The sequence below is a fragment of the Argiope bruennichi genome, chromosome X1, assembly GCF_947563725.1.
Source record: "Argiope bruennichi chromosome X1, qqArgBrue1.1, whole genome shotgun sequence".
NCBI classification, from domain to species: domain Eukaryota; kingdom Metazoa; phylum Arthropoda; class Arachnida; order Araneae; family Araneidae; genus Argiope; species Argiope bruennichi.
The window spans coordinates 90,604,563-90,631,487 of NC_079162.1; the positions used below are offsets into that span (position 1 = coordinate 90,604,563).

At 28.5% G+C, this 26,925-nt stretch overlaps 2 protein-coding genes across 8 annotated transcripts in view; one reads left to right on the forward strand and one right to left on the reverse strand.

The window, feature by feature from the left end:
* The window catches only part of LOC129958356 (serine/threonine-protein phosphatase with EF-hands 2-like), a 136,712-nt gene extending 132,821 nt beyond the window's left edge, over positions 1-3,891 (forward strand). For all 5 annotated transcript variants that reach the window (XM_056070786.1, XM_056070788.1, XM_056070789.1 and 2 more), the window contains one exon: positions 1,608-3,891. In XM_056070786.1, coding sequence (XP_055926761.1) covers positions 1,608-1,960 — 353 coding nt within the window. In that variant the 3' untranslated portion in view covers positions 1,961-3,891. The remainder of the gene's footprint in view (positions 1-1,607) is intronic.
* Positions 3,892-18,679: 14,788 nt separating this feature from the next.
* LOC129959104 (NPC intracellular cholesterol transporter 1-like) overlaps positions 18,680-26,925 on the reverse strand; it is a 47,122-nt gene continuing 38,876 nt past the window's right edge. For all 3 annotated transcript variants that reach the window (XM_056071918.1, XM_056071917.1, XM_056071920.1), the window contains 5 exons: positions 23,979-24,210; positions 23,245-23,358; positions 22,745-22,904; positions 20,888-20,973; positions 18,680-19,922 (listed from right to left, as the gene is read on the reverse strand). In XM_056071918.1, coding sequence (XP_055927893.1) covers positions 19,911-19,922; positions 20,888-20,973; positions 22,745-22,904; positions 23,245-23,358; positions 23,979-24,210 — 604 coding nt within the window. In that variant the 3' untranslated portion in view covers positions 18,680-19,910. The remainder of the gene's footprint in view (positions 19,923-20,887; positions 20,974-22,744; positions 22,905-23,244; positions 23,359-23,978; positions 24,211-26,925) is intronic.

The window sequence follows — 26,925 nt, forward strand, 5'->3', positions numbered from 1 at the left end:
AGTAATGTAATTATCAAATAATTCAAATTTGACGATTTTGACGACTCGTGACTGAATTCGAAAAATATATTTTTAGAAAATGCCTATCTGTGATAAAGATAAATTCAAAACGCTTTGAGATAGACAGCTGATATTTATTATACGGTCTATGCACTAAATTTTTTATTTCTGTCAAATTTTGTTCAGAGAAAGTCTGTCTAACCGACTGTTCGAATAAAAGTTGATATGATAACTACTAAATGAAGAGAGCTAGATGGATAAAATTCGGCACCCAGGTTTTACATCTATAGTGCAGAAATCTATTAAATTTTGAGCCAAATCCAAGAAGGGGTTGACCATCTGTCTGTCTGTGCTTTCAGAAACATGTAAACACTATAACTGAAAAACGCAACTACTTAAATATATCAAAAAGCGCAGCAATTTTATTATTATCTGTGAACCGTTTTCGGTATGGGCTATTAAAATTTTTAAAATACAATGAAAAGGTGGATTTAAAGAGATTAATTGGTAATCTAAACATAGAATATTTTTTTTTTTCTAGTTCCCTTTCACGGGTCCCTATTTGGGGACATCTAGAGCAAGTGATTCGGATGAAAATCATTAGAGATAATTTAGTAAATTTGTTATGGCAGTAACCATAATTAAAATTTAGCTTCATAAACTTTTTAAATTATATTCTAAGAATTTTTTTTAATTTATTATCCATTAAAAATATTAAAAATACACAATTTTATACATTTTCTACAAAAAATTATTCTAAACTAAATTTAATATATATAAAAAAAGAAAGCGAAAAATATTTCCAGTTTAATACAAATACTAACTAAAAATTAAAATTAACAAACTAATATGCAAAAAATAAATATTTATTATATTTAAAGTATAAGATTTAAAATTTTATTGAAATTTAGAGTATTTAATAAACATTATAAAAATTGAAAATATCTCATCATGAAATTCCTCGAAGCAAGTAGCATGATCTGTTTGTCTTTTACATAAAGTGATCGTGCATGTTTTGCATGCTGAATATGTTTTCTGCATGAAGTTACCCTTTCCATGCGCAGAAATTAGATATGTTGCTGATCGGCAGTGTCCCCATCTAGGGAGACCTTCCGAGTCACCATTTTTGATACCTTCAAAAATAAATTTAAACCTGAAATAAAATTATAAATTAGTACCTCAAGGATATTGAAAGAATGGGAACAAGTGATTCTATAAGAATTGCAATCTCTGAGAACTTAAAAAAAAAAAATCCCATTTTCTAGCAAAAAATTGTGGTATTTTAAAATGAAAATTGTTCCCATAAAAGAAAATGTTTTCCATCGTGCTGCCATCTACAGGTCTCAAATGAAACGAAATGCTATTTTTCTAATAATTTTTAAAATTTCAAAATGGAAGGTGTTTTGTTTTTTTTTGTTGTTGTTGTTGGTGTCTTTTTTACTTTGTTGTTGTTGTTGTCTTTGTTGTTGTTATTGTTGTTGTTGTTTTTTTTATTACAAAATTGGTGTCCTTTTTTTTGTAACCACAGCGCAAGGAAGGGTAAATTTAGTGTCGTTTACCACTGATTGCTGTATTTAGAATTAATAACATATTTATAATTTTTTTAGGTTCTATCTCTATGGATGAGTTTGTCGATACGTGTTCTTTTCTCGGCGACCAGCTGGGCAAACCTATTCCTCCAGGCACGATTCAAGATTTGGCTCACAGCATTGACATGAACAAAGATGGATTCATCGATCTGAATGAATTTTTAGAAGCATTCAGGTTGGTAAATGGGAATCGTCCTCTCCCAAGTGAAGCTCCGCCTGAAGAAGTACCAGACAACAACTCTGATGGAACTTCTGCAGGAAACGGCAGTTTTCAAGTTGTTGAAGGAGAAGCTGCTTCACAAGCTCCAGAAACAAAGTCTATTGAAGAAGACTTGGACGTAGATGATAACTGTAGCTTACGACTGTATTAACGAGGCCAAATACTTGTAGTTTTGTAGTATAGTAGTTAGTTCTATGTATGCGTTGTTGTTGTGAGGGCTGTTCAATATAGAATGATCACAATTTTTAAAGTTGATTGTAAAAAAAATCAATAAAAATTAAATTAATATGGCATGTATATCTGGATAAGTGAAAGATAGATGCCAATAACGTCACTGTTGTGACCTTGGCAACCGGCCCAGTACGAGTTGTTTCACTAACGGCTATGCCAAAAACAGTTATGATGCGTGACAAAGATATTGCAATTTTGTTTTTTCCTCAAAAAATTGTTGTTTGAAACCTTTGAGATGCTACGATACGTTTATGGTGAGTCTGTCTGTCATTATAGTACAGCTAAAAAAACGTTTAAAATGTTTAAAGGGGGAAAATAATTATTTCAAAGGAAGATGGACTTGACGCTCTAGTGAAAACTCTAATAGAAGTAAATATCAACATATTTATTGTGATAATGAAAGAAGATCGTCGATTAAAGAGACCTATCAGAAAGGCTACTCAAACGTTGCTCAAAGAAAAACTGCACATATTACATTTTGTGCATTCGAGATTATTCATCCTTTAAAAGCAAACGTCACATGAGTTACTCATTCTCTTTAAAACCCTGCGCCATGTGACTTTTTTTCACATATTTGAAGAAACATCACCGAGGTAAATACTTTCCATCATCAGAGGCAGTGGTGAAAGCTGCGGGGGCAATTTTGAAAAGCATGTTGAAAATAGTTACCAGCATGAATTTGAAGACCAGGAATAAATCCATTGCACGTAATGGGTAGCACTTTTGTAAATACCATATAAATATAAAAGATAAGTACTTGCCATTATAAGTAAGATAAGTAAGAATTATTTTGTGTTCATTAATGGTCACTCTTTATTGAACAGCCTTTGTATTGTCCGTCAAAAAAGTAGCTAGAAACTTCTTATTGCTCGTAATATATAAAAGGTAAATTTAAGGAAAATGTGTCATTTTAATTAGAAATAGGGGAGATCAAGGCAAGATATAGAATGGATTAGTTTATGTTCATATCACTCGAATTTCACTACTTTACGAATACTTTTAGCCCTTCATAAAGCTACTCAATAAAAATGTGGGGCCATTCCTGCCATTTTATAGTTTTTCAGAAAATAATTACGTATTTTGTCTGAAGTTTTATAATTCTCAAACTTTTTAAAGTATTACCTCGTTGAGCAACAATGAAAATATTGAGCTAGTCTTCATTATACTCTTTCATTGCATACAGTTCAAGAAAAATTTCTTAACAGCCTTTAATGTATTGTCTTATATCTTCTAAGAATAAAAAAATGTATTCAATTTTTATCAGGATTGTCACTTTCCTACAAGGTGCTGGAGCAAGATTGTATAACTTTTATATTAACTTTTTAAAATGGTAAAATAGCATCTGTTATATTAAAATAAAAATTTATCTAACTAGGTACAATACAAAAAATATACCATGCCAATAATATGTGAAAAGAAAAACAATTTACCTCTAATTTACTCTGAAATTAAATTTGTTAAAAGGTCGACTTGCCTTATCTCCCTTGTGTATTTTTTAAAAATGTTTAAGCTGCATTTACATAAGGGAACATGTACATACTTATATTAGCATTATCGTCAAATTTCCCAATTGCAATCTTCATTTTTTTGTCTTTTTAATGATTTTGCACAGTTAGAAAGTACTAGCTATAAACTTTTACACATATCAGTTCAAAATATCAGGGATATATAAGAAAAAAGATTCCGGGGCTCTTTGTATATACGCAAATGTAGCAAATGAATCATTTAAAAAATATTTTCCTTTGTTCAAATTTTTCATTTCGATCTTTAATACTGTAATTTTTTTCTAAGAAAGATTTATGCCTTTTTTTTTTAAGTGACTGAATAAGAATTCGAACTACATGTTTTCATTTGCATATTCTATCACAAAAAGATAAATAACTACTAGTTTAGTAGTATTTTTGAGGCATATTGTTTAAAATAATCAAAAAATTAATGCAATTTTAATTTTAGATGGATTTAGGATGGATTAGATAGATTTTAATTTTTTTTATTTTATCAATTAATGTTAATAAAACAAGTTTAATTTAGGAAGGATTAACAATTAATGTTAAAAATTTTAATTTAACATAAGGACTTTTTTTCACGGAAAATACTCAGTAAAAAGGCTAAAAGTTATCCATTTTTACAAATATGTATATTTTACATTTTCAATTAACTTTTAAATTTACAGCTTAAATTTTTTTTATTAGAACTCACAAAAACATTGAAACTAGTCGAAGGATCAAGACCTAAAACATCAGTGTTTCAAATTCCAACTATTTCCATCAAATAGTTTTAAAGATATTTAGCAATAGCAAAACTTTGAGAACAGCAAGCTTGATTTTTGGTTTCTTTGAGGGCTTTTTTAGCTTCACAAATGGAATCTCTGGCAGAAATTTAAAAAAAAAAACAGAAAATAAAGCAGTGCTTTCAGTTTTACTTCAGATAAAAATATTGTATTTCTTTTCAAAACAAATAAAGAAAAAGGATTGATACATGTAACAGATTGTATTTCTCCTACTTTTCATGCGAACTTCAGTTAAGGAAAAATAAGAGTGAGCCACTTACAGCTGTAGAAATGATTTGAAAGATTTTTGTATAGATTACGAGTTTATATCGTGTTAAAAAAGTATGAATGAACAAAATTTTAATGAATAAAATACAAAAACATTTTTTTTTTCGTATATTAAACAATGTCCCTAGATTTTGACAAAATGTCTTTTAAAAAACAATGAAACAGAAGTTTAAAAATTTTTTGGTTAATTAATTATTTTTACTCAACACTCTTTCTGGTAAAAAAATAATTAAGAATAAATTTTTTAAAAAAATTAATTATTTAAAGCAACATTTCGTAGAAATTTGAGCATGTAAACCAACAGGATTATGCTATTTATGTTTCAACCATTAAAGAATGTTTTAGGAAATAAGTATCTGCCTTTTAATTTTCGGCTGCTCCAAAATCTTCTTACTTTAAGCTTGTTCTTAATTAATACGTAAGTTATTCACAATTTTTGATTACTTTAAATGATAAGCTTTGAGAATACTTTTTTTTAAATATTTGTAATTAGATATGCAAATACAGTGCAACATTTGGAATTATTATTTGGCCACTTCTCATCGCTCCTAACGTGTGAATTAAAAAAAAAACCATTGATATCCCTGAGAGTAATGTTATCGTATTAACAAATGAATGAAATCTTGTATACAAGAAATTAATAAAATGATCTATTTGCCAGGCGTGTACACATATATTTTTTCTCGTATGTCTCCATTTTGAACTGATTTGTCAAAAATTTTATATCTGGGGAATTTCTTACAATGTAGAATCGTCTGAAGGATAAAAAAATCGAGGGATGCCATAGAAAATTTGAAGATTATTCATATATAATATAGATGGCCCCTTATACGAATGCAGTTTACATATTTTTGAAGAGAACGCACTTGCGAATCGAATTACATAATTTTTTTAATTTAAGTTTTATGGATTTTGAGCAATAGGAAGAATCCAGAAACATTTTTCATGGACTGTATCTTATCTTCACTTATATACATCTTATTGAAAGGTCATAAAAATCTTTGAAAAAAATGGCACGGAGATTTGAAACTAATGTCTATAAAATCTCCCTTTTTTTTCAAAGTGCCTGAACCAGGGGTTCCCAAATTTTAATTTTTTAAAACTTTTTTCCCAAACTTTGCTACCCACTTTTAGAAATCTATAATCCCGAATCTATAGTAGCCCCTTTCATCCTCAATGCAAAGAATTTTTTGAGATTTTAACTCTTTCAAGCTCGGTGGTTTATTTACTAAACTACTTACATCAACGTATTTAATGCTTGTTAGTTCAGTTTTTAAACCACTATATGAAGATAGTGTATTTTTAAAATTTGATAATATATTTTCTTCATTAAGTTATTGCTAAAAAAACTGAATCACCATGCATTAAATATTTTTATATAAGTTTTTCAGGAGATTAGCCACCATGCTTGAAGGAATTAAACAGGCATCAATTTTTTGCAAATTATAGAAAAATACATATACTTTCTATGTGTAGCGAACCACCATAAACTGGCTTAAGAACAGGGCCAAATTCTTGAAAAGGTACTCAACAACATTGGGCCCTCGAAAATTTGATATATTATTTTCCGATATTTTCTGAGTATATTAATATTACGCTTTTATTTCATATTGCAAGAATAGTACTCTCTCGAAGCATTGTTTAAAATTGGATACCGCTTGAATATTATAACATTATTCTTGCATTACAGGTTAATTATCTTTTACAAATTTTATATTACGTTTTTTAAAAGCTCTAACAATATATGTTGCTTTGTAATTTAAGAAATATCTTCATAATTAAATGATATTTGTATTCTGTTCTGATTTTTTTTATGGTTTTATTTAAAATTTCTTTTAAATCGGTATCTTGAATATTTTTTTATGTGCAAAACACCATATAAAGGTCTCTCAAAAGAGTTTTGTTAGCCAGAATTTGTTTCGTGAAACTATTTATATAGAGAATTAGCATCAATAAAAAACATCTAGTCTAGAAAGTTAGAAAGGGGAAGAGACCCAAATTACCTAAGTACCTCCAAAAGATCTTAATTCGGCCCTGCTCACGATCCACAATTTGGAATCCCCTGGTATAAAAATCCCATATTATAACTTCTAGATGTCGCGTATGCTATAACTGCATCGTATAAAGTTCTTAAATGATTTGGAAAATTCGCTCTACCATCTCTTCGTGGATAGGCAGGCGAGAATCGCACCTGAGGAAAGTTCAAAAAGCAAAATTGTAACGATAGTAGCAAACGCGTTACATTTTGTTAAAATGTTGACGTTGCTTTTCAACGTTAACAGAATTCTTTGTGGCCAAATGTTTGCTACTTACTTTCTCCCTTTTGTAAATATTTATGTTATAAACTTTTCTTTTATTTTATGACTCCCAACTTCTGCCAAATAAAAATTAGATAGTTGAGCGTACTTTTGTTTCATGTTTTTCTTCATACACAATGTGACATCATCATTTTCCAAAAAAAAAAAAAAAGTAAACTACTTCACACGAATGAAAACTACAAACGGAACCACAATTTACAAATTCAAACCAAATAATCATCTTAATAATTAGAAGCAGTTATGCCAAAAGTAACCAACGCTGAAGTAAAATGTTGAAGTATAACTGTATTCCTTAAACTTTACATTCAGAAACGTTACAGAAAATAATTAGGATACGAAGTTTTTCAATATTCATTTATTGATTATTATCAATGAAGGATTAATTAGGCAACTGCCTAAATTCGTTTGGCTGAAAGGGCCTCAAGCAGATAGATTAAAAGATGTTATTTTTCTGGTTGCCAAATAAATAAGTTAGTAATTAAATACAGATTCTATGAATGATAAAATATTACGATAATATTAACGCCGTATCAAGTATGAATGGTCAGGCTGCTATACATTTCATTGTGTACTCTTAGTTATTTGAACATTTATAAAACTGTACATTTGCTTCAATAAAATTGTACACAAGCGTGAATGTCGGGCTGTCTGGAATCATAATATATAATTAAAAACAAATGCTCATTCAAAGTTAAAAAGTAAAATATAAGAAATTAAAATAAATTATTAGCATATTATAAATGTTCTGAGAGGCGAAACTTAATTGCCTATCTTATTTAAAGATGGGATTCATTATGTATATTACCTTGGACGCAAAATACCTAAATCGCCACTGATTATTATTACTGCATTGCGCAACTGTTTACTATTTTTACAATTCTACACAGAAACTACACATAACGAAAAATCCATAATTACTTCCTTACAGAATTGCATGCAGTTATTATCATTATAAGATTCATGGTACATTAAGGGGTAAAATGTATGCGCTTTAGATGCGCAAGAAATTTTAATAAATATTGCTCGTATTAATAATATTTTCAAATTTAAATACTTCTTCACTGCAATCAGCGAATCATTAAGAGTAATTTTTGAAGTTACTAAACTATTCATACATTTTCTTTTTACTAAAGTAGACATTCAAATAGTTGCTTTCTTTCGGCATATTTTTAAAGAATAATTCAAATTAGAATCACACCTTATTTCAATAATTTAAACTAACTATAGGATATCTGTTTTATATATCTAATCTATGGGATATCTATTTTATATATCTAATCTATGGGATATCTATATTTATGAACATGTATGATGTGCAGGAACAGTTTACAATAAGTAGCCGAAGTATAATTAGATTCTTCATCCTTCAATTTAAAAAAATACTTCAATTATTTAAAAACTAAAATCTTTTCTGATGGAAAAGAAATTCATTTCATTTTCGATAAATCTAGTATTAATGGCAATATATAATTTTTAAAGCAGAATCTTGGGCGAAGACAGAGAAGACACTTTGAATTATTAATTTCGCTTTTATTCCATCCTCGGAGGCATAATTTATGTACAAACAGAAGCGACACAAGAACGAAATGAGGAAAAGCTAATGGAATATTTATCCCCGTGATTATACAGGGTGTTGCCGAATTCGACCGACAAATTCAGAGGTGTGATAGTCGGCATCAAGAGAATAAAGAATCACCATACAACATGTGGTCCCAAACGAAGTTTAGTAGGGGAAAATCACAAAAATATAGAGAGTCGGAGAACTGTTGGAAATTGTAAAAAATCAATAAAAAAATAACAAATGGTATTTCAACTATGATTTTTTTAAGTGAAAGCATATTATTAAAAGTTTTTTTTTTCACGCTGGTAACATGCGGATTTGATGATCTAGGGGGTCGTAAATTACTGAAAACGAAAAAGTAGCGTAGAACACATATTTCCAAAAATATTAAAACTTGAAGAAAAATTAAAGCTTGAAAATGTAAGGAATTTTATATTCTATAATTTGATATAAGCGTGTAGTATGAGAATTAGGGAATTTTAAAGATATTCAAGAAAAACTAAAATGGGAACCAGAAAATATCGCTGCAACATCATGTTCGCAGAGAGCGTTGTCAAATTCGAAAGATAAATTCAGAGCAAGGATAATATACATTATGTAGATGAGAAATTTCCAGAAAACATGAGGTCGCAGGTAACGTTTTCCAATGAAAATCGCAAATCTGATGGATTCTTGATGCCACACAAAAAGATGCACACTTTTCTGCTACAGTTTTATTCTCAAGTGAAGTCTGCTTTACGAGAGAAGGTGTCTTCAGCACGCGAATATTTGGTCATTCGAAAATCCCCACATCATTATCTCGTCGAACGTACAACACAAGCTTGATATTAATATCTGAGTGGAGTCATCTATTTGGACTGTATATTTTGACCGAAAGCCTCATCGGCAGAAAGTACCTTGTTTTCTTCCAGCACGTTCCTCCGGATTTACTGCAGGGAATACCGAAAATTGTAGGCCCGAAGATTTGGTTAATGCATGATGAAGCACCAGCATATATTAGTTACTTTCATGAAATCTGACTTGTTGTTTACGAATGAAGTTTAACGACCATCAATTCTGCAATGCTCATTAATGAATACTTGCTCGCAGCTTTTAATTTTCTCGAAAGCATGAAAAATTTACATTCGAGAAGGCTTCTTCTCGATTACCTTGTTCCTAATCCTCGCATTCCTAGGGCCAGACTCAATGTCTTTTCGACATCTGTTTTTGCGATTTTCCCTGAATAAACGTTACCTGCGATCCTATGTTATCTGGTAATTTTTAATCTATTAATGCCTATTATTCATGCTCTAAATTTGTCTTTCGAATTTGACAACGCTTTCTGCGAACATCGGTACTGATGTTGCAGCAATGTTTTCTGGTTCCCCTTTTAGTTTTTCTTGAATATCTTTAAAACTCCCTACTTCTCACACATCACGTTTATATCAAATTATAGAATATAAAATGCCTTACATTTTCAAGCTTTTATTTTTAGTCAAGTTTTAATATTTTTGGAAATATGTGTTCTAAGCTAAGCACTTAAAAAAATTCATAGTTGAAACATCATTTGTTATTTTTTTATTTATTTTTTACAGTTTTCAACAATTCTCCAACTCTGTATATTTTTGCGATTTTCCCCTACTAAACGTCGTTTGTGACCCCATGTTGTATGGTGATTCTTTATCCTCTTGGTGTCTATTATCACCCCTCTAAATTTGTCGGTCGAATTCGGTAACACCCTGTATCTGTAAGATTTTGATAGAGGTTGTTTTTTTATACGTATCGAATTAGGTAAGGAGAACTTAGATATCTTTTAGAAGAATGTGCTTGGCTTGATAATTTTTTATCCCTTCATTCTAAGTGTGAGAAGTTGTCGATCTCAGCAATTTTACAGAGCTTCTGTGGCATTAATTAAATAAAAAAGGTGGAATTGGATCAGGAAATAAGAGAATATTTTAGAATGAAGTTGATATGGGCTAAATTAAGCTAAAAATTATAAATTATTTCAAGTGTTGTAGCCTCAGAAATGCATTAAAACATATAGGAAATTTATTTAAAGCTTTTACTTTAAATAAAGGCGATTTTTCGATAAGGTATCATAACTGTATATGTACCCAACATTCAAAGCTTCATTTCTTAAAGACAGTTTAAATACTTTGGTTTTCTGTGCAAAATGTTAAGATGTAAAGAATGTCTGCTTGCGACAGGAGTGCATTATTTACTCTAGCAGTAAGCAAAATGATGCATGCAATCTATTGACAAAAATTCAGTACAGTAACAAATGTAGACTCAAATATTTTACTTTTCAAGTAGCAATTTTTAATTCAACATTGCAGAATACAGTATGACATTCTCAATCGTACAAATAAAACAGAAAAGATATATTATCTCAAGAGAGAAATATTTTTTTTAATTAATTCAATAACAATTTCATTTCTATTTAGAGAAATGCGATTTTCAAAGGGTATCACAACCGTGCGTGTGCTCACTTCATCTGAAACCTGATTCTTTTAAGAAAGGGTAAATATTTTGGAATGGCCTGCAAAGTGTTCAGATTTTTTTAAAAAATGTCTAAGTGCATCAGGAACGTATTATTGATTTTATCAACAAACAATATGATACATGCAACAAACTGACAAATGTCATTTCTAATTTTTGATTTAATTAGGATATATCACACATAAATACATTTGTTTCACCAATAAAAAGAGCCATATACCATTCAAACTCATTCAAAGTAAAATTTCATATATAATATGTTAAATGATATTTAAACTGAAATCTATCTCCATGATAATTTTTTGTCTCAGAATAATTAGACAAAAGTAGCGGTAAAACTTCTGAATTTAGTAATTTTTTTCTTTTATTCTTCATCACAATTTTCTTATCATTTGTATCAAAGATCAAGCTTTAAAATTATTATCTTATCAGCTTCAGTTCTCATGTTTTTAAATAAATCATTACTATAACTTTTAACACCCCACTGTAGTTATTTATAAACGTTGAAACATTGAATTGATGAATGATAAATCAATTCATGTCTTTTCCAATTATTATACATAATTTATACAATCTTTATACATTTAAAAATAATTTTTACTGCAATAAATTAATTTTAAAAAAACGAAAATGTGAAAGTAATGAAGGAATGAAATGATGGAATGAGTTGGCGAATGATTAGAAAAGAAAAAAAATACTAATAATTAAACATATGTATTAAATATTAAACCAAGGATAATGACTATACTGTACTAATGCTTGGAGATAGGTAATGATCATATTTCAATATCATAAAAATAATTTTAAGATATCACCATACCTTCCGATAAATCTTTATAATAATCATATTCAATAATTAAAGTTTATAGTTCACTTCAGAGATTGGATAATTTAATGAGTATGAGCTACTGTGTAAAAATGTGGGTAAGGTATAAATAAAGGTGGTAAAATATAAATAAAGATGATAAAATATAAATAAAGAACTAGTCGTCGTAAATGTAAAATTCATTTTTTAAAAATGCCCACCTGTTCATTATGCATTAAACAAAACTGCATTACTTTCTGAACAATAGCCTGCAGAAAATAAAAAAAATAAGGTAAAAATAAAATTGTGTATGTGTGTGTGTGCCTCATTTTTTGAAGGCAGTTTCGTGGCCGAAGACAGAGAAGACAATTTTACTTTTTGAATTTAGCTTTAATCCATCCCGAGAGGCATAATTTATGTACAAGAAGCGCGGGTGAAGAAGCGTCCGTTCACCAGCGATACAACAGCAGAAGACAGCGAAAAAGTTCCAAGAGAAAGAGAATATTTTTCCCAATGCTTATATACTATGAGACTCTTATAAGGATTTCTTTACACATGTCGAATTTAGGTAAGGGAATTATAGAGATCTTTTAAAATTGTTTGTTTAGGTCAGTAATTTTTTATCTCTTCACTCTAAGCGTGGGAACCGCTGACGAAAACATTTTTACAGAGCTTTCTGTTGCATTAATTAAATAGAAAAAGAGGAATGGGATCAGGAAATCAGAGAATATTTTAGAATAAAGTTAATATGTGCTGAATAGAGCTAAAAATTAGGAAATTAATTAAGTTTAAATTAGATTTTAAAATATCATTACAATTTTCCCTCCACCGCAATACGTGGAAGTATGTCGGGGCCCTTCGACACACAGCCATATCTTACACTGGTGTTCAAGTAAGAAGTTAAAATTTAAAGGCATATTAAAAATGACACCTAAGTTTGCATTACCTTTACTTTAATACAAAAATCCCATTCATTATTTTATATTAGAAATACAAAAAGACTAAGAATTATATTTGTGAAAATAGTATATAAACCTAAATAATCAACAATAATAACAACAAAATATTAAATTCTAAATGATATAATGCATAAATGGATTCTGGCTATTATTCTGTAGTAACTCAGCTATTGAATTTAATTTGGTGAGGATATCCAATGGTATATTTGCCTTTATTATTCTTAAATGCTAGGAAGTCTGATTCAACAAGATTATTAAATAAGGAATAGAGTATTAAATTATTAAATAAAATATCAATATTACTTGATTTCACATAAAAGAAATATCAATATAATGATTTTAAATAAAATATTCGGACTGTAAATTTAAAAAAAAAAAAAAAAAACATAAGATTCAAAAACTGCAAATAAAAACTTGGAAATCAAAATAATAATTGTAAAATTGAAAGATTTCATTTTAAACACGTGGAAATGAAATTATAAACATAAGATTCAAAATTTCAAATGAAAATCTTGGAAATGAATATTATATTTCTAAAGTTGAAAGGTTTCATATAAAATACTTGGAACTAAAAATAATAGATGCAAAATTCAAAGATTTCATACAAAACACTTGTAAATGAATGTAACAAACACAAGATTCAAAATATTCTTATCATAAATATTTGGGAAATAAAAAATATTTGGTAATTGAAAAAAAAATATTTTTATTTGGAAACTTAAGTATTTTGACTCAAGTGATAATAGAGAGTAGCTTAATGACAGTCAGACGTGTAAAAATTTCCCCTGAGGTATTTATTACATTATTCTAATTATCACGTGTCATTAATTATGAAGTATATAAGAATCTTGGTCCATTATTTTTCTTCATTCACAAGGTCTGTATGCATATTAAAACATGACAAGCATTCTGACACAATAAATAACAGAGTATTGTTTAATTACTATCAGAGGTGAGAAAAAATTTCCTCTGAGGTTTTAACTAATTTTCTCTGATATCATGTGTCATTACTTTATTTATTTATCCATTCTTTAATTTTAAAACCTTGGAGTTAGATAAATTTAATTTATTTGGGGAAATCTTTTTTCTTGATTTTACTAGCATATAAATAAATTTCAAATATAACACCCTTTAATATTATGCATAAATTTTAAATAATAGATATGAAAAAAATTTAAAAACTCATAATATTTTAAATAATAATATTAAAAGATTATTTTTCGATTGTATTGTAATTGAAAAATGCAATTCAAAATAAAATCAAAAGTACAAAATATAAATCTTGACTTTCACATTGACTTTCACAAACATTTTTTTAACACTAATCACTTTGTGAGTAATCACAAAAGGCAATTTTGAGCTCTAGATCAGCAAAGGCAGAGGATTATTATATTGCGATCATAATTTAACACACAAATGACAACGAATCTGGATGAATCATGGCACAGGCTAAGAACTGCAATTTCTTGAAGATATAATAAGGAGCACGCATACGAGGATATGGAGCACCAGAGCAGGAACATAGAAAGAGGTCGCAGGTTACGGAAGGCAGGGAAGGAAGCCAAGGTAATTCAACGTTAACTGGACCCTGGAGTACGGATGGCAGAGGATATTGCATTGGCTGGCTTGGAACTTCAGCACCGTGGAAAGGCGTGGCCGGACTCGAAGGCAGAGAAGAAGCTATGCCACGGGAAACAGCGTGGCCGGCTGGCCGGGACGAAAAGCATCGGTGTCGGAAGTAACAGCTGCGTCATTCATTTTGCTTGCCTCTCCCGATGATTTAATTTTAATTCATTTGAAAATTTTGGCACATCCTGACAAAATTTGGCAAAATTATCCTGTCGGTTCTTAAATGTAATCATAATTTTTTGAAGCAGAGTCGTGGCCAAAGACAGAAAAGACACTTTGCATTTTTAACTTCGTTTCATTTACATCCCGGGAGGCATCATTTATGTACAAGCATAAGTGACGAGACGTCACAGAGAACGACGCAGAGAAAAAATGAGGAAAAGCTAATGAAAATTTTACCCCTGTGAATATATACTGTGAGATTCTGATAAGGATTTCTTTACATATGTCGAATTTAGGTAAGGACATTATAGAGATCTTTTAAAAGAATTTGTTTAGGTCAGCAATCTTTTATCCCTCCCCTTGGAGCGTGGGAACCGCTGACGAAAGCATTTTTACAGAGATTTCTGTTGCGTTAATTAAATAGAAAAAGTGGATTGGGATCAGGAAATCAGAGAATATTTTAGAATGAAGTTAATATGTACTGAATTGAGCTAAAAATTAGGAAATTAATTGTTTAAATTAGATTTTAAAATATCATTACATATATATATATATATATACACACACAGAGTGATCGGCAAAAATCCTGTTCAATCCTTTAAATTCTACCTATACTAAAATGACTATGCTGAATTTATTAAGACAGGTTACAGTGCCCCTAGTGACTAAATAAGAAAGCCACAAAAAAAGTAAGGAGATCCGCTGAAAAGAAACGTAATAATAAAAACACAAGAAAAAAAATTCATGGAGGTATCAGTAAATTGGCGAAGCAATTTGAGATTTAAATAATGAATTTTTTGCGAGCTGAGAAGGGGCTCATCCTAAATCTGAAAAATGTATTCTCCAGTATTATAATACAGTTTCCAGAGTTAAGCAACGACGAAGTGAAATTTAAGCAACGAAGAAAATAAACAAAAATTACAAAAAATTAAGAAAAATGAACTCGGGTGGGGGGGGGAGAAATATCAGAGAATATATTTTTCAATTGTCGGATGAACCCCTTTTCAGCTCAAGAAAAATTCATAATTTCCATCTCAAATATCTCCGCCAATTTTACAGATAATTCCATAAAACATTTTATTACGTTTTTATTATGGAACAGCATGCATTTTTTCTTCTTAGCAGATCTCCTTTACTATCTGATTTATTCTTTATAAGTTTCTTATTTAGCCACTAGGAGCATAGTAACCTGTCTCAGTAAATTCAGAGCAGTTACTTTACTATATGTACAGGCTGTTTGCTTCGTTATACTTGACACCGTTTTGAATAGGCTGTTTGCTTCGCTATACTTGACACCGTTTTGAATTTAAAGGCATTAAAATGACTTTATCGATCACTCTATATAATGATACTATAAACAGATACTGTATTGTAGTTTTGAAAGATATTGCAATCTTTGATAAAAAGCATTACTCCGTTTTCTTGTTAACTTGAGGGATTAAAAGAAAAACTTAAATGCCGTTCTCGATATTATTGTCAGCGACTTCGAGTCATGACCTTGGAAAGAAATGTGGCGCAGCTTCACCACTAAGAATATAAAGCAAGAGGCAGAAAAAGCAAAATAAAGCTGGAGTTCGAATGATTACAAAATAATTTTATGAATGCAGTCAAATTGCATTTCTCTATATATACTATAAGTAGTTAAAAAATGTCAACTTAAAAATAAATAGTTATCTTTATTATTTAAAAAGAATTTGCATGTTGGAAACTAGCAGAATATGTATCATAAAACTGAATTCGATATAGTCTGTTCAAGAAAGCATTTTAATACATTTAAAAAATATATTATAGAAATCAAATGAAAAAAGGATGCGGAAAAGAAATACCAGCAGTCGCAAAACTGAAATTGTACATAAATAATTATCCATTTCCTCTGTCAATCATTATTCATTCACGTTTTACAAAAGTATACTCTCTAAAACGTTCCAAAAGTTAGAATGAATGAAAAACAACAAAAGTCAGTTTCCATCAATACCTTCTTCCGGCTTTCAATTGTTAAAATTTAAGTAAATGTCATAACGAATGAAGTTTTGGCAAAAGGCTGTTGTTGGTGAAATGAGAACATCAATGAATCTAAAAAATTCACAAACTCCATAATGAAATGACGATGAAGCCTTGGCCATGATTCATTACAAAGCGCAATAGACTGTCACAATATCAATTGTTTTGTCAAAAATGAATACAAAATATCCATCTTTCTTTCCTTCTGGGGAGAGTGGGTGGAGTACATTTGAAAACTGGCACATCTATATTGATTATTAAATAGCAAAGAAAAGAATTTTTTTTTCTTAACATTTCACATTTTGACACAATATAATCATTTGTTAAAAACAAAAAATAGCTAAAATAATTAGCTTAATGAACTCTAAAACTAGGTTAATTATATGAGTGGAAATATTTAGATTGTTTTTGTGAAATTGAACTTCACATAGTTTTTAAACTATTGCGCTCAAATGTTAGAAACCAATTCAAATGTGCCCAACGCTGAACATTTTCTCCACCAGCTTAAGAATGTGCATATGAAACAAAGACTTCGTGTATTCTTCAAAGAACGTGTATATTCTTCATCGGGAATGCCATGATATCTTCAAGACAAATTATGGAGATTTGACCTTCTTTCAAATAGCTTGGGACAGGTGATTTTTATTTAGCCTAATCTCAGCTTCATTTTCTCCAGAGTTTTAGAAACAGTTTAAAAATTAGTTTTACTGTTTTTGATAAAGAATATTTTACAGTATGCTATTCAAATACCAATGGTTTTAATACCCAAATAATCTCTTAAGAAAGATGTGTGCCTGTTTCTGCACATCAACGCAAGATAAATGGAGTAGCTTTGAAAAGTACCAATTTTTATATTAGTCTCTTTTTCTAATTTAAACCGTGTGAGTACAATTCTCACTTCCATATATTAGTTTCATATTTTATTTTCAGTGAGGCAGATAACTTTAAAAAATCACAGACCTAATAAAATAAAAAGTTATTTTTGCAAAGAGGGTGGAAAGATTCCTTGGAATTCAATGAAAAGTTTTCATCGACATTTAAGGTAGAAGAAACTAATTATTAATTCATAATAGTACAGAAATTATTGAGAAACATATACTGGCGATAAAAAAGAAATTTTCAAAAATAATTAATAGCACAATGTATTGTTTACATTTGAAATTTACACGAATAAAAACAACAGCTAAACCAAGAGTATTCTATACATTTTTAAGACTTAACTGTTTATCATGAAATTGGAGTCATTGTTATTTATTTTTCAAAAAAATTACGTTGTTTCGTAACTCCGTCATTTATGATGAGCATAAACTTAATTTCTATATATTTCAATCAGCTTAAATACTATAACACGGTGTTAACACGCGAGTTGAGATATTTTGTATCTATTGTTTCATAAATTTAACTACTAAATTTTCGTCATAAAGCATCAAATGCTAAAGTTTTAAATTCTATTTTAGGGAAAACTTTTTTGCATTATTGTAACTATACGAATTTTAAGATTTTTTTTTCTGATCTCGGAACCTTGACGAACTGGAATGTTTCATACTCAAACATATAATCCACATTAAGAGTTCCTAATTTACATCAGTACAAAAAATTGAAATTTAATCTTTTTTTTATTTAATAGAAAAATCAAATTATTCCTTCAACCAAAAATTATCATTAATAGTTTTTACAACTATGCTGCAAATTTCTTTAACTGCGTTTTACCATTTAGATACATAAAAATTTTAATTCAAGATCGAAATTATAAACAAATGAGTAAAAATTTTCATTGTAGATCTTATTCAAATAATATAGTAAGAAAATTTATTTTTATGTCAAATTGCTGCAAATCTGTCATATATTAATATCTTTTCAATAGTTTATACATCAGCCTTATTCATAAAATTGTGTATTACAAAATGTGTATTTCATTTATGTGTATTACAAAATCAACAACACAGAAAGAATTGGTACGAAATTAAAATATAAAATAATATGAGTACTTATAATTTGGAAATCTGAAATAATGTTATTGTTGAGCCGCACATGAAATAAATCAAACTGATCTTTCCTAAACAGGTATTTTATTGTGTTGTGTTAAATGAACAAAAACAGCACAAAATATAATAAACTATCTCAAAAGAATTTATTAAATATGAGATACACAAAGTTTACTATACATGAAAATAAATAAGAGACCAGTAAACAATTACATGTTAAAGTGAATTACAATGAGTCTTATCAGTTACACAATATCTTCGATACGAGATTTAAATATTTACAAATTTCTAAAAGCACATTAAGTTCTTTTTATTCTTTTTCCGAAAACTTAATTTAAAATATATGTACATTTATTTCAAAAAATACTTGGCAACTATTTAAAAAATGAATGCATGATGCTACTTCTCACTAAATTCATAAATAAACATAAATTGGTTTAACATACATAGCAAGTCTCATTTTTAATATGTAATTTTAGACTAACATGCTGCTATTGAATAATTATACTATTCCTCCACTCGTACAAGCCTTAGATACCTAATCTATTCGGAAAAATTCTGTCATTAGAAAAATGTCATAATTCCTTTCCAAAATGCATGACAAACCAGATTTCTTTGTAAAAAAATTAATATATTTAAAAAGTTCGCATTCCTATTTTTAAAAAAAACTAAATAAATACAACAAAAAAATCCTTACAAAACAAGGCTTCAACATGCCTTTAAACTTTTATCTTAAAAACACATACTTTCAATCACAAATATAAATTATTCAAATATGAGTATTAGGCTTTAGCGTTAGCTCAGTCTATTCAATTAAACAATACCAGGTGATGAAATCATCACATTTTCACATTCAGCAAAATACATGTACTCATACCAAAGCATCAATAATAATAATAAAAAGATCATTACAGAGAAAATATAAACAATAGAAAACAAATAAATAAATGAGACAGGAAATGTTTAAGTACTTCAAATGATTATTACAGAAAAATAAAATGTTCATTTAACAAAATGTGTCTACATATAAACTTTTTGGTCTAGAGAATAAGTGTGAATTAAATATTTACATAAAATGCAATGAAAACAGCAAATAATTAAACTTTCAAAATACAATATAAAAATAATGTGTGTAAAAAGATAAATACATCAAATTAAAGGCATGATATGCTTCAAGTATTTCATCATTAAACAGCTTAGCATTTCAAATTCATTTTAAGTCTCTAAAACTTTTTGAAAGTCAACTTCTTTAGCACGTGAGTATGCTAAAATCAAATGGAACAATATATCTTGAGGAATGTCAATACAACAGTGATGAGCAGTTACAAATGAATCATAATAATTACATTACAAATGACTTGAATGAGTATTTTCTTCACTTAGCAGCCTAGTAATCACAGGTAGGAGATTCAAATTTACATAGAAGCCTAAAAAAAAAAAATTAAGAGGAAATTCCAATAAATTATCATTCATCTTCATTCTCATATTATCATTCTCATTTTTTTTTTTTTTCAAATCGTAATTAAAGAGTAAATAAAGCTTCTCTAGCGAAATATTTTATATACTAAACAGTAACAAAATTTTTAAAATATACTGAATAATAATAAAGTCATCAGGAAACTCACCAAATATGATAATGGAAAGTAAAATGGTATTAGAAGTTAATCCAAACTTTCTTAAAATCAAATGACAAAAAAAGAATAGACGCAAAATGTACCTTAAGACAAGAGTAACAATTTCCGCTTTATTGCTAGTTGATCTTAAGCACAGTTCATATAATATATATTAAAATAACGTTTTCAGGCCACTTAGAATTGTTACGATTTCTTCAAAAAGTACACACTTTATTATATGAATAACTAAACCAACTTATTTATGCACATGTGATGAATATATTTAATCATTAAAGTATTACAAAGTCGCTCATCTCATCATTCAATAAAAAGACATTAATTTACTCACATCAATAACCGTTTTTTAAAAATGAATCGGCATTAAATATAGTAAGGGCGATCTCTTATTTTTATTCCTATTTTAAGGATAAAGTTGGCATAATTCATGCCATGAAAAGGTATATTTCTGATAATATAAGTAAACTTCTGACATTATATCAAAATAAAAAAAATTAAAATTTAGCTGTTAAAAGTTAAATAAAACTAGTATTTGCATCTCCTAAACAAAGCGCAAATTAATAATAAAGAGAAGAATCATATTAAAAATATGATAAACGTCTAAAAAGACACTTCAATAATAGCTATTATCAGAAAATGCCTACTCGATTTCGCAAGAATGCCCCCCCCAAGTGCATGGAATTAGCCTCCCTTTATAAAATGTCATCGAATTAAAAATTTCATAACTACAGAGAGAGGAAAAAAATTAACGTCAGACTTACATCATTTGCTTGAGAAATCCTGGATTGGGATGCAATGTCCTGAAGATGTATGTGGTCATACATTTTTTGTTTATTAACAGGTGGACCTATAATAAATTGTTAAAAATTAAATAACATTAAAAAGGTAAATAGCATATATTTTGGACGTAAAAATATAACAGAAATCCTTTCCTAGTTAAATACGAAATGAATCATACTTGATTCTTAAAAAAGCTGCTGTTGTTGTTTATAATGGCACTTGCCATGGTTAAGCTCGCTGACGAAGTCAGTGATTTTAAGCCAAGGGAGCGTCTCTTGTTTTAGTAGCGCCAACTAGGGCCAAGAGTACGTCTGAGCTACTCACACATCACATTCGCTTGCACAACCCCTTTTTAGAGGGGGGCACATTCACACATCTCACAGATAGAACAGACGAAGAACAACCATGCCCGAACCGGGACTCCAACCCAGAACGCCCAGATTACGGGGAAAACGCGCTACCCCTATGCCAGGACGCCGGCTTCAAAAGGCTATTATAATGGATTAATCATGGCATAGACAAATTACTATATAAAAAGGATTTAACCAAATACACAATGATTTAAAAATAGAATTATTACATAGGAAGAACAATGGAAAAGCTTCCACAAAACCAATGTTTAGTACTCACAATGTGCTTTAAAAAGCACAGTTTTTCAACCATAAAATTATTACGATCGTAGCACGATACAAAAAGCATGATTACAATAACCTCTTTCTGAGTACTCATTTCTAAAATTACTTTTCTAAATAAATTACTCTCTTTGCAATTCTCTGATATAAATAAAGCTGTGCAAAGTTTCAGAATATCGGTAACTTAAAGACCTTTTCTAACTAAACTATCGATTTTTTTCTAGCACTGGTAGTCTCTGTATTTCTACAACAGAATCAATTTCTACTAGAGGATTACCAAAGCTGATTATGGAGATAAAAGTAAACTGTGAGTAAAATTTTAGATATTCGAAATACTGTAAATAATGCTTCAAAACCAAATTTATCTATTAATAGACATTAATGACAGAAAAACAAAAGAATTATTCAACACGACTACTACAAACTGAATAATGAAAAAAAAAAATGCTTCATATTGTTTAAAATTATTAAAAATTAATAATAACATGCTGAAGTCTGCATGTTATTAATTTTTAATAGTCTTTCTCATTTGAAAACTTCAAGCATTATATTCAAGCTAAAAGTCGGTTAAATGTAGTTTTCTTTTGTGAAGTATTGCACTAAAGTTCATTCCTTAAGTTTCAATTCTCGCTGGAATTTCTGGCATAAATGAGTTATGAATGCCTTCTTCAAATATCAAGAATTCATATTAAAAATGCCTATTAATTAAATGTTCAGTACCAGCCCTTAAGAAGACCATGGTATTTCTAATTATAAATGCATATAAGTTCATCAAATTATTTCAATCAAAATGTATTCGCAATTATATGAAGCAATGCTCAAGAATTCCAACATAAAAATGTCAATATGAATGAATTGCTACTGGAAATCTAAATTTAACACCTTAACTGCCGTTGGGGTCACCGATGAACGGCGGTCCCATATAAATTGCATTGTAAGAAATTCTGAGCAGCAATCAATATGTTAAGTCATTTACTAAGAAAGTATGTGTATAAATAAAGTTACAATATATAATTCTATCAATTTCATATCCATTTATTTATATATCAGAATTTAAAATGACTTTGGAGATATATTTCCAAGCCTGATATTACAAATATTAAACTAATTACGATTTCCGAAAATAAAAACTTAATTTAAATTTTGAAATAACAAAATTTAATTAAAAATTACAAAATAAAATACGAAATATACAAAATTACAAACCTATTAAACTTAACAAAACTGGCAAGAAGATCAAACTATGAAGAGTCCCAAAAGCTATAATTCCAACATACATTCTAAAGTAAAATATTTGAAAAATTTGCGATTTGGCAAATGCTAATACAAGGATACCACAGTCTGTCAGAGTAATACCGGATAAAATCTGAAAAGACAATAATAATATAGAGAAAGATGTATTGAACAAGACACAAGCAATAAAAATTTGATGCAATAATTGGTGTATAGTAAAAAATTGCTGATATTAAATGCATTCTGCATCATTCACTATACACAAAAGAACTTTATAAAGAAGTTGTATACAATTTTATAAATTAAATATAAAAATTATATCGTGCGGAAACAAATAATATTTATTTCAATTTCTGTATTAGGATCATATGCTCTAATTTTAAACTAATAATTCATACAATATAATTATACTTTAAAGTTGATAATTTGAAATTACTGCAAAATAAATATTATATGAGTAACTAAATACTTACAGAACTTCCCATTTTCTGCAAAGCAGACTGAGCTCGTTTTACCCTGGTTGGTTCAGGACTAATTGCAAAAGAATGTGTTAAATGCGAGCAAAACTCAACAGATATTCCAACACCCTATAAATAAAAGTTTTTTTGAAATGTGATATTCTGACATGAGATACTGCTTTTCAAACAAAAAGATTTATATTTAATACAGTATGTAATTGGAATTCACCAGACACTAATTCTCATTTAACATGCATCATAACTTCATACAAAATTTTTTATTCTAAAATAACTAATAGCTCACAAAAAGACAGAATAATAATCCTATTTTTTATTACAACAGAAATTTAATTATTCCAAAATAAAAATTATTGCAAAACAAAGAGATAGTCTTACTATATCATAGATCTTAATGAATTAACAAAGAAATGTGAAAATATTTCCCATTATTTTAACTCTGGTATTTTATCAAAATATGTTATGTTTTATAAGAATATATAATGTTTTATATATTCTTATGGATTTAAATGCCAGCAATATCCAATGACAGTATAAATGAAATGATAATTATAAATAATATGAATATAAATATATTTCATAAATATAACCCAGTAAGCATGCTTTAAAAACTCGATTCATTTAAATATCAGTGTTATATTTAGAGCAGTTGATATTGAACAGTGATAAGTGCTGTTAAGTAAGTACTTGCTTCAAGATAAAATCAAAAACATTCCTTAAAAATTACTTACCACTACTAAATTAACTAAAGAGACGGCATTCAAGGATATATTCCACCAATACATCAGTCCCATAAGATTAACAATAATCATTACTATTGTTATTACAACGATGAATGCTGAATAGAAATCCAGGCCAAGAAAAAGAAATGTCACAATAAAGATGGCTAAAATTGAATATGATAGGCTGTTGAAAGTATCTGGCCACATCGTCAAATATTGTTCAAAGAAAGGATGAACAATGCTAGAAATAAAATTAAAAATGTTAACACTAATACAACGAAACATTAGAACAAAACCATACATATTTTAATTAGTAGCATTTGTATTTTCAGACAAATATTAAATAATCTAATACTGGTTTGATGAATTAATTATCACAGCTAATGAACTGATATAATAAATGAAAATAATAGCCAAACACATTTAACTTCATTAAGTTAATCTGAAATGGTTCTATTTCCCTTTATGTTCAATCTGTAATAGCGAATGCATATAATTGAAGGAGAATTTACTATTCTACATCCTAAATGCAACATAATACTCTTTCTGTTCATTTTTTTTATACTCATTCTCCATTCTGCTAAAATTCATTTCTTCTTATTACTTTTGCAATATTAGATTCAGGGAATTCGATATAATAGTAAAACCATTACATGAATTTCACAGTATTTAAAATTAAAATAGAATGCATGTGCAGACATTTTAAAATAAATTCATCAAAAGGAAAAATTGGACTTTTTTACCATAGGGGAAAAAAATGAAAACATTTATTAAATTTATATGATAAATTATTCTTTAATATTTAAACGCTAGCACCAATTACAAGTTTTTATTTTATCCAAAAAAATATGCATCACTAAGGAAAATATTACTTTATGTTCTAAATTAAAATAAGAGTTATAACGTAAAGAAGTGAAATACCAAGAAATGAAATCATGTATTCGTATGCAATTTCTATACAATCTCGAATGTTCATTAGAATCTTAGTTTATGCTTATATAATGCAAAAATGAAGTTAATTTTTTTTAAAAAAGAAATAAGTATTGGAACAGTAAGTGGCAGCACAAACTGTAGGCAGAAAATTAAAAGTTTTACAAATCATGAAATCTCCATTCACATGCAAACACACAACATTCACAGAAGTATGCAACACTTTAACTCCTTTCAAAACAAACATTACAACTATTCAACCAAACAAAATCATGCATGAAGTAACAAATTCCACAAACACACACATAAAAAAATCTTATAAAAATAAGGAAATATTAAAAAATTAGTACTCCTGTTTAACCATGAATAAATTATTCTTATTTCAACTAACACATACTTCCAGGATTGTTCAGTATTTAAAACTGCATTCTAAATTAAAGAAACTCGGCGGACAGCTCGGTTATCCCAAATTTGTATTTCATATACAAATATATACTCCAATTTATAAGATTTTAATGATGAATGTGAAAAAATTTGGAAAAATTTTAAAGTGAAAGAAGTATGACTTTAATAATTACAAATAAAAGTTACAATACTACAAAATTTAAGTCAATTTGAGTTATAATTTTTATGGTATGCCCGATAACATTTATTATCAAATACTTGATTTAGAGAAAACCTTAAGTATGTTTTCCTTTACAGTTACTATTAAAGCAAATACAGGAGAAAAAGTATTTTACTTTGAAGGATAAATTGCTAAAAAACGAAACACAATTTCACACTTTAAATGACAAACTTTTCAAGCATTCAAATTTAGATGCACACAACAGGTAAGGCCCATGCAAGACAGGAAACAGGGTAGGAAAGAGTCACCCAATCAGATTCATTTTCAAAATATCCATCACATCAAGTTCTCAGCATCTGCTGTGAATAACTAGACAAAAAGCTTAAAATCTGTACATTATGAAATATGACTGAAAAAGAAAATGGAATTCAATAATTAAAAAAACTATAAACTTAAAACAATTTTATCTTATCTAAGCTACATTATGATGGCAAGCCAATATGGCTGATAAGTCTTTTTATTTGAGAGATTGTTATATACCCACCGCATCAGAATATAAACAGCAAAATAGGCGAGTTATAAATTAAGCATCAAGAAATTTATATAAAAATATAAATACTGATAGTATCCAGATGAAATAAATATATGCACATCATAAGCATATAGTGCTCACAAAAATTAGGAGATTTTCAAAACGAATATGAAAATATGAAGCGATTAAAAAACATTATTATTAAACAAGGATATCAAATAAACAAGTTATAACCATAATCTTCAAATGAAATTTTAAAAAAATTAAATGCTTATCTTTATCGCTTCATATTCATTTTGAAATACCTCCTAATTTTTAGATGCAGTATATATTATATTATGAAGTAATCATATTATATATTATGCAGATTTCTTACAAAAACTGTAAAGGTACCTCAAAAAGTTATGTAAATTTTGGTGATTCAAATTATAATAAAACATATTTCAAGCGAATTTACCATCTTAAGGTGAGGGAATGAAGCATGAGCTCCATAACTGCATGTAAAAATATCGAATTATTATTCTAAAAATCAGATTGCATATAAAAGCTATGATAAACCGGGGGAAAAAAAAGGGAAAACATTTATTACCCTTGCATTTAAAAAAAAAATATTTTATATCAGCAGACAAACAATGAGAACTTCATGCATACTTGCATACAAAGCGAAATTCAACACACAAAACAGACAAAGAAAGGGAAAAATTATAATACTTTATTCCATTTGCATTTTTATCATTAGGCAACTAATATGTCATTATAACGTTATCGCATACAGAATGCATGATTAAATTTTATAATACCATAACAGGTATACATCACAGGAAAAATTATAATAATAGAAACTTCACATTCTTACTATGGCCTATATAGTAATAATGGGGTAACCTTAATGAACATGGGTCTCAAAAATGAAACCTGTTTTTAAAGAT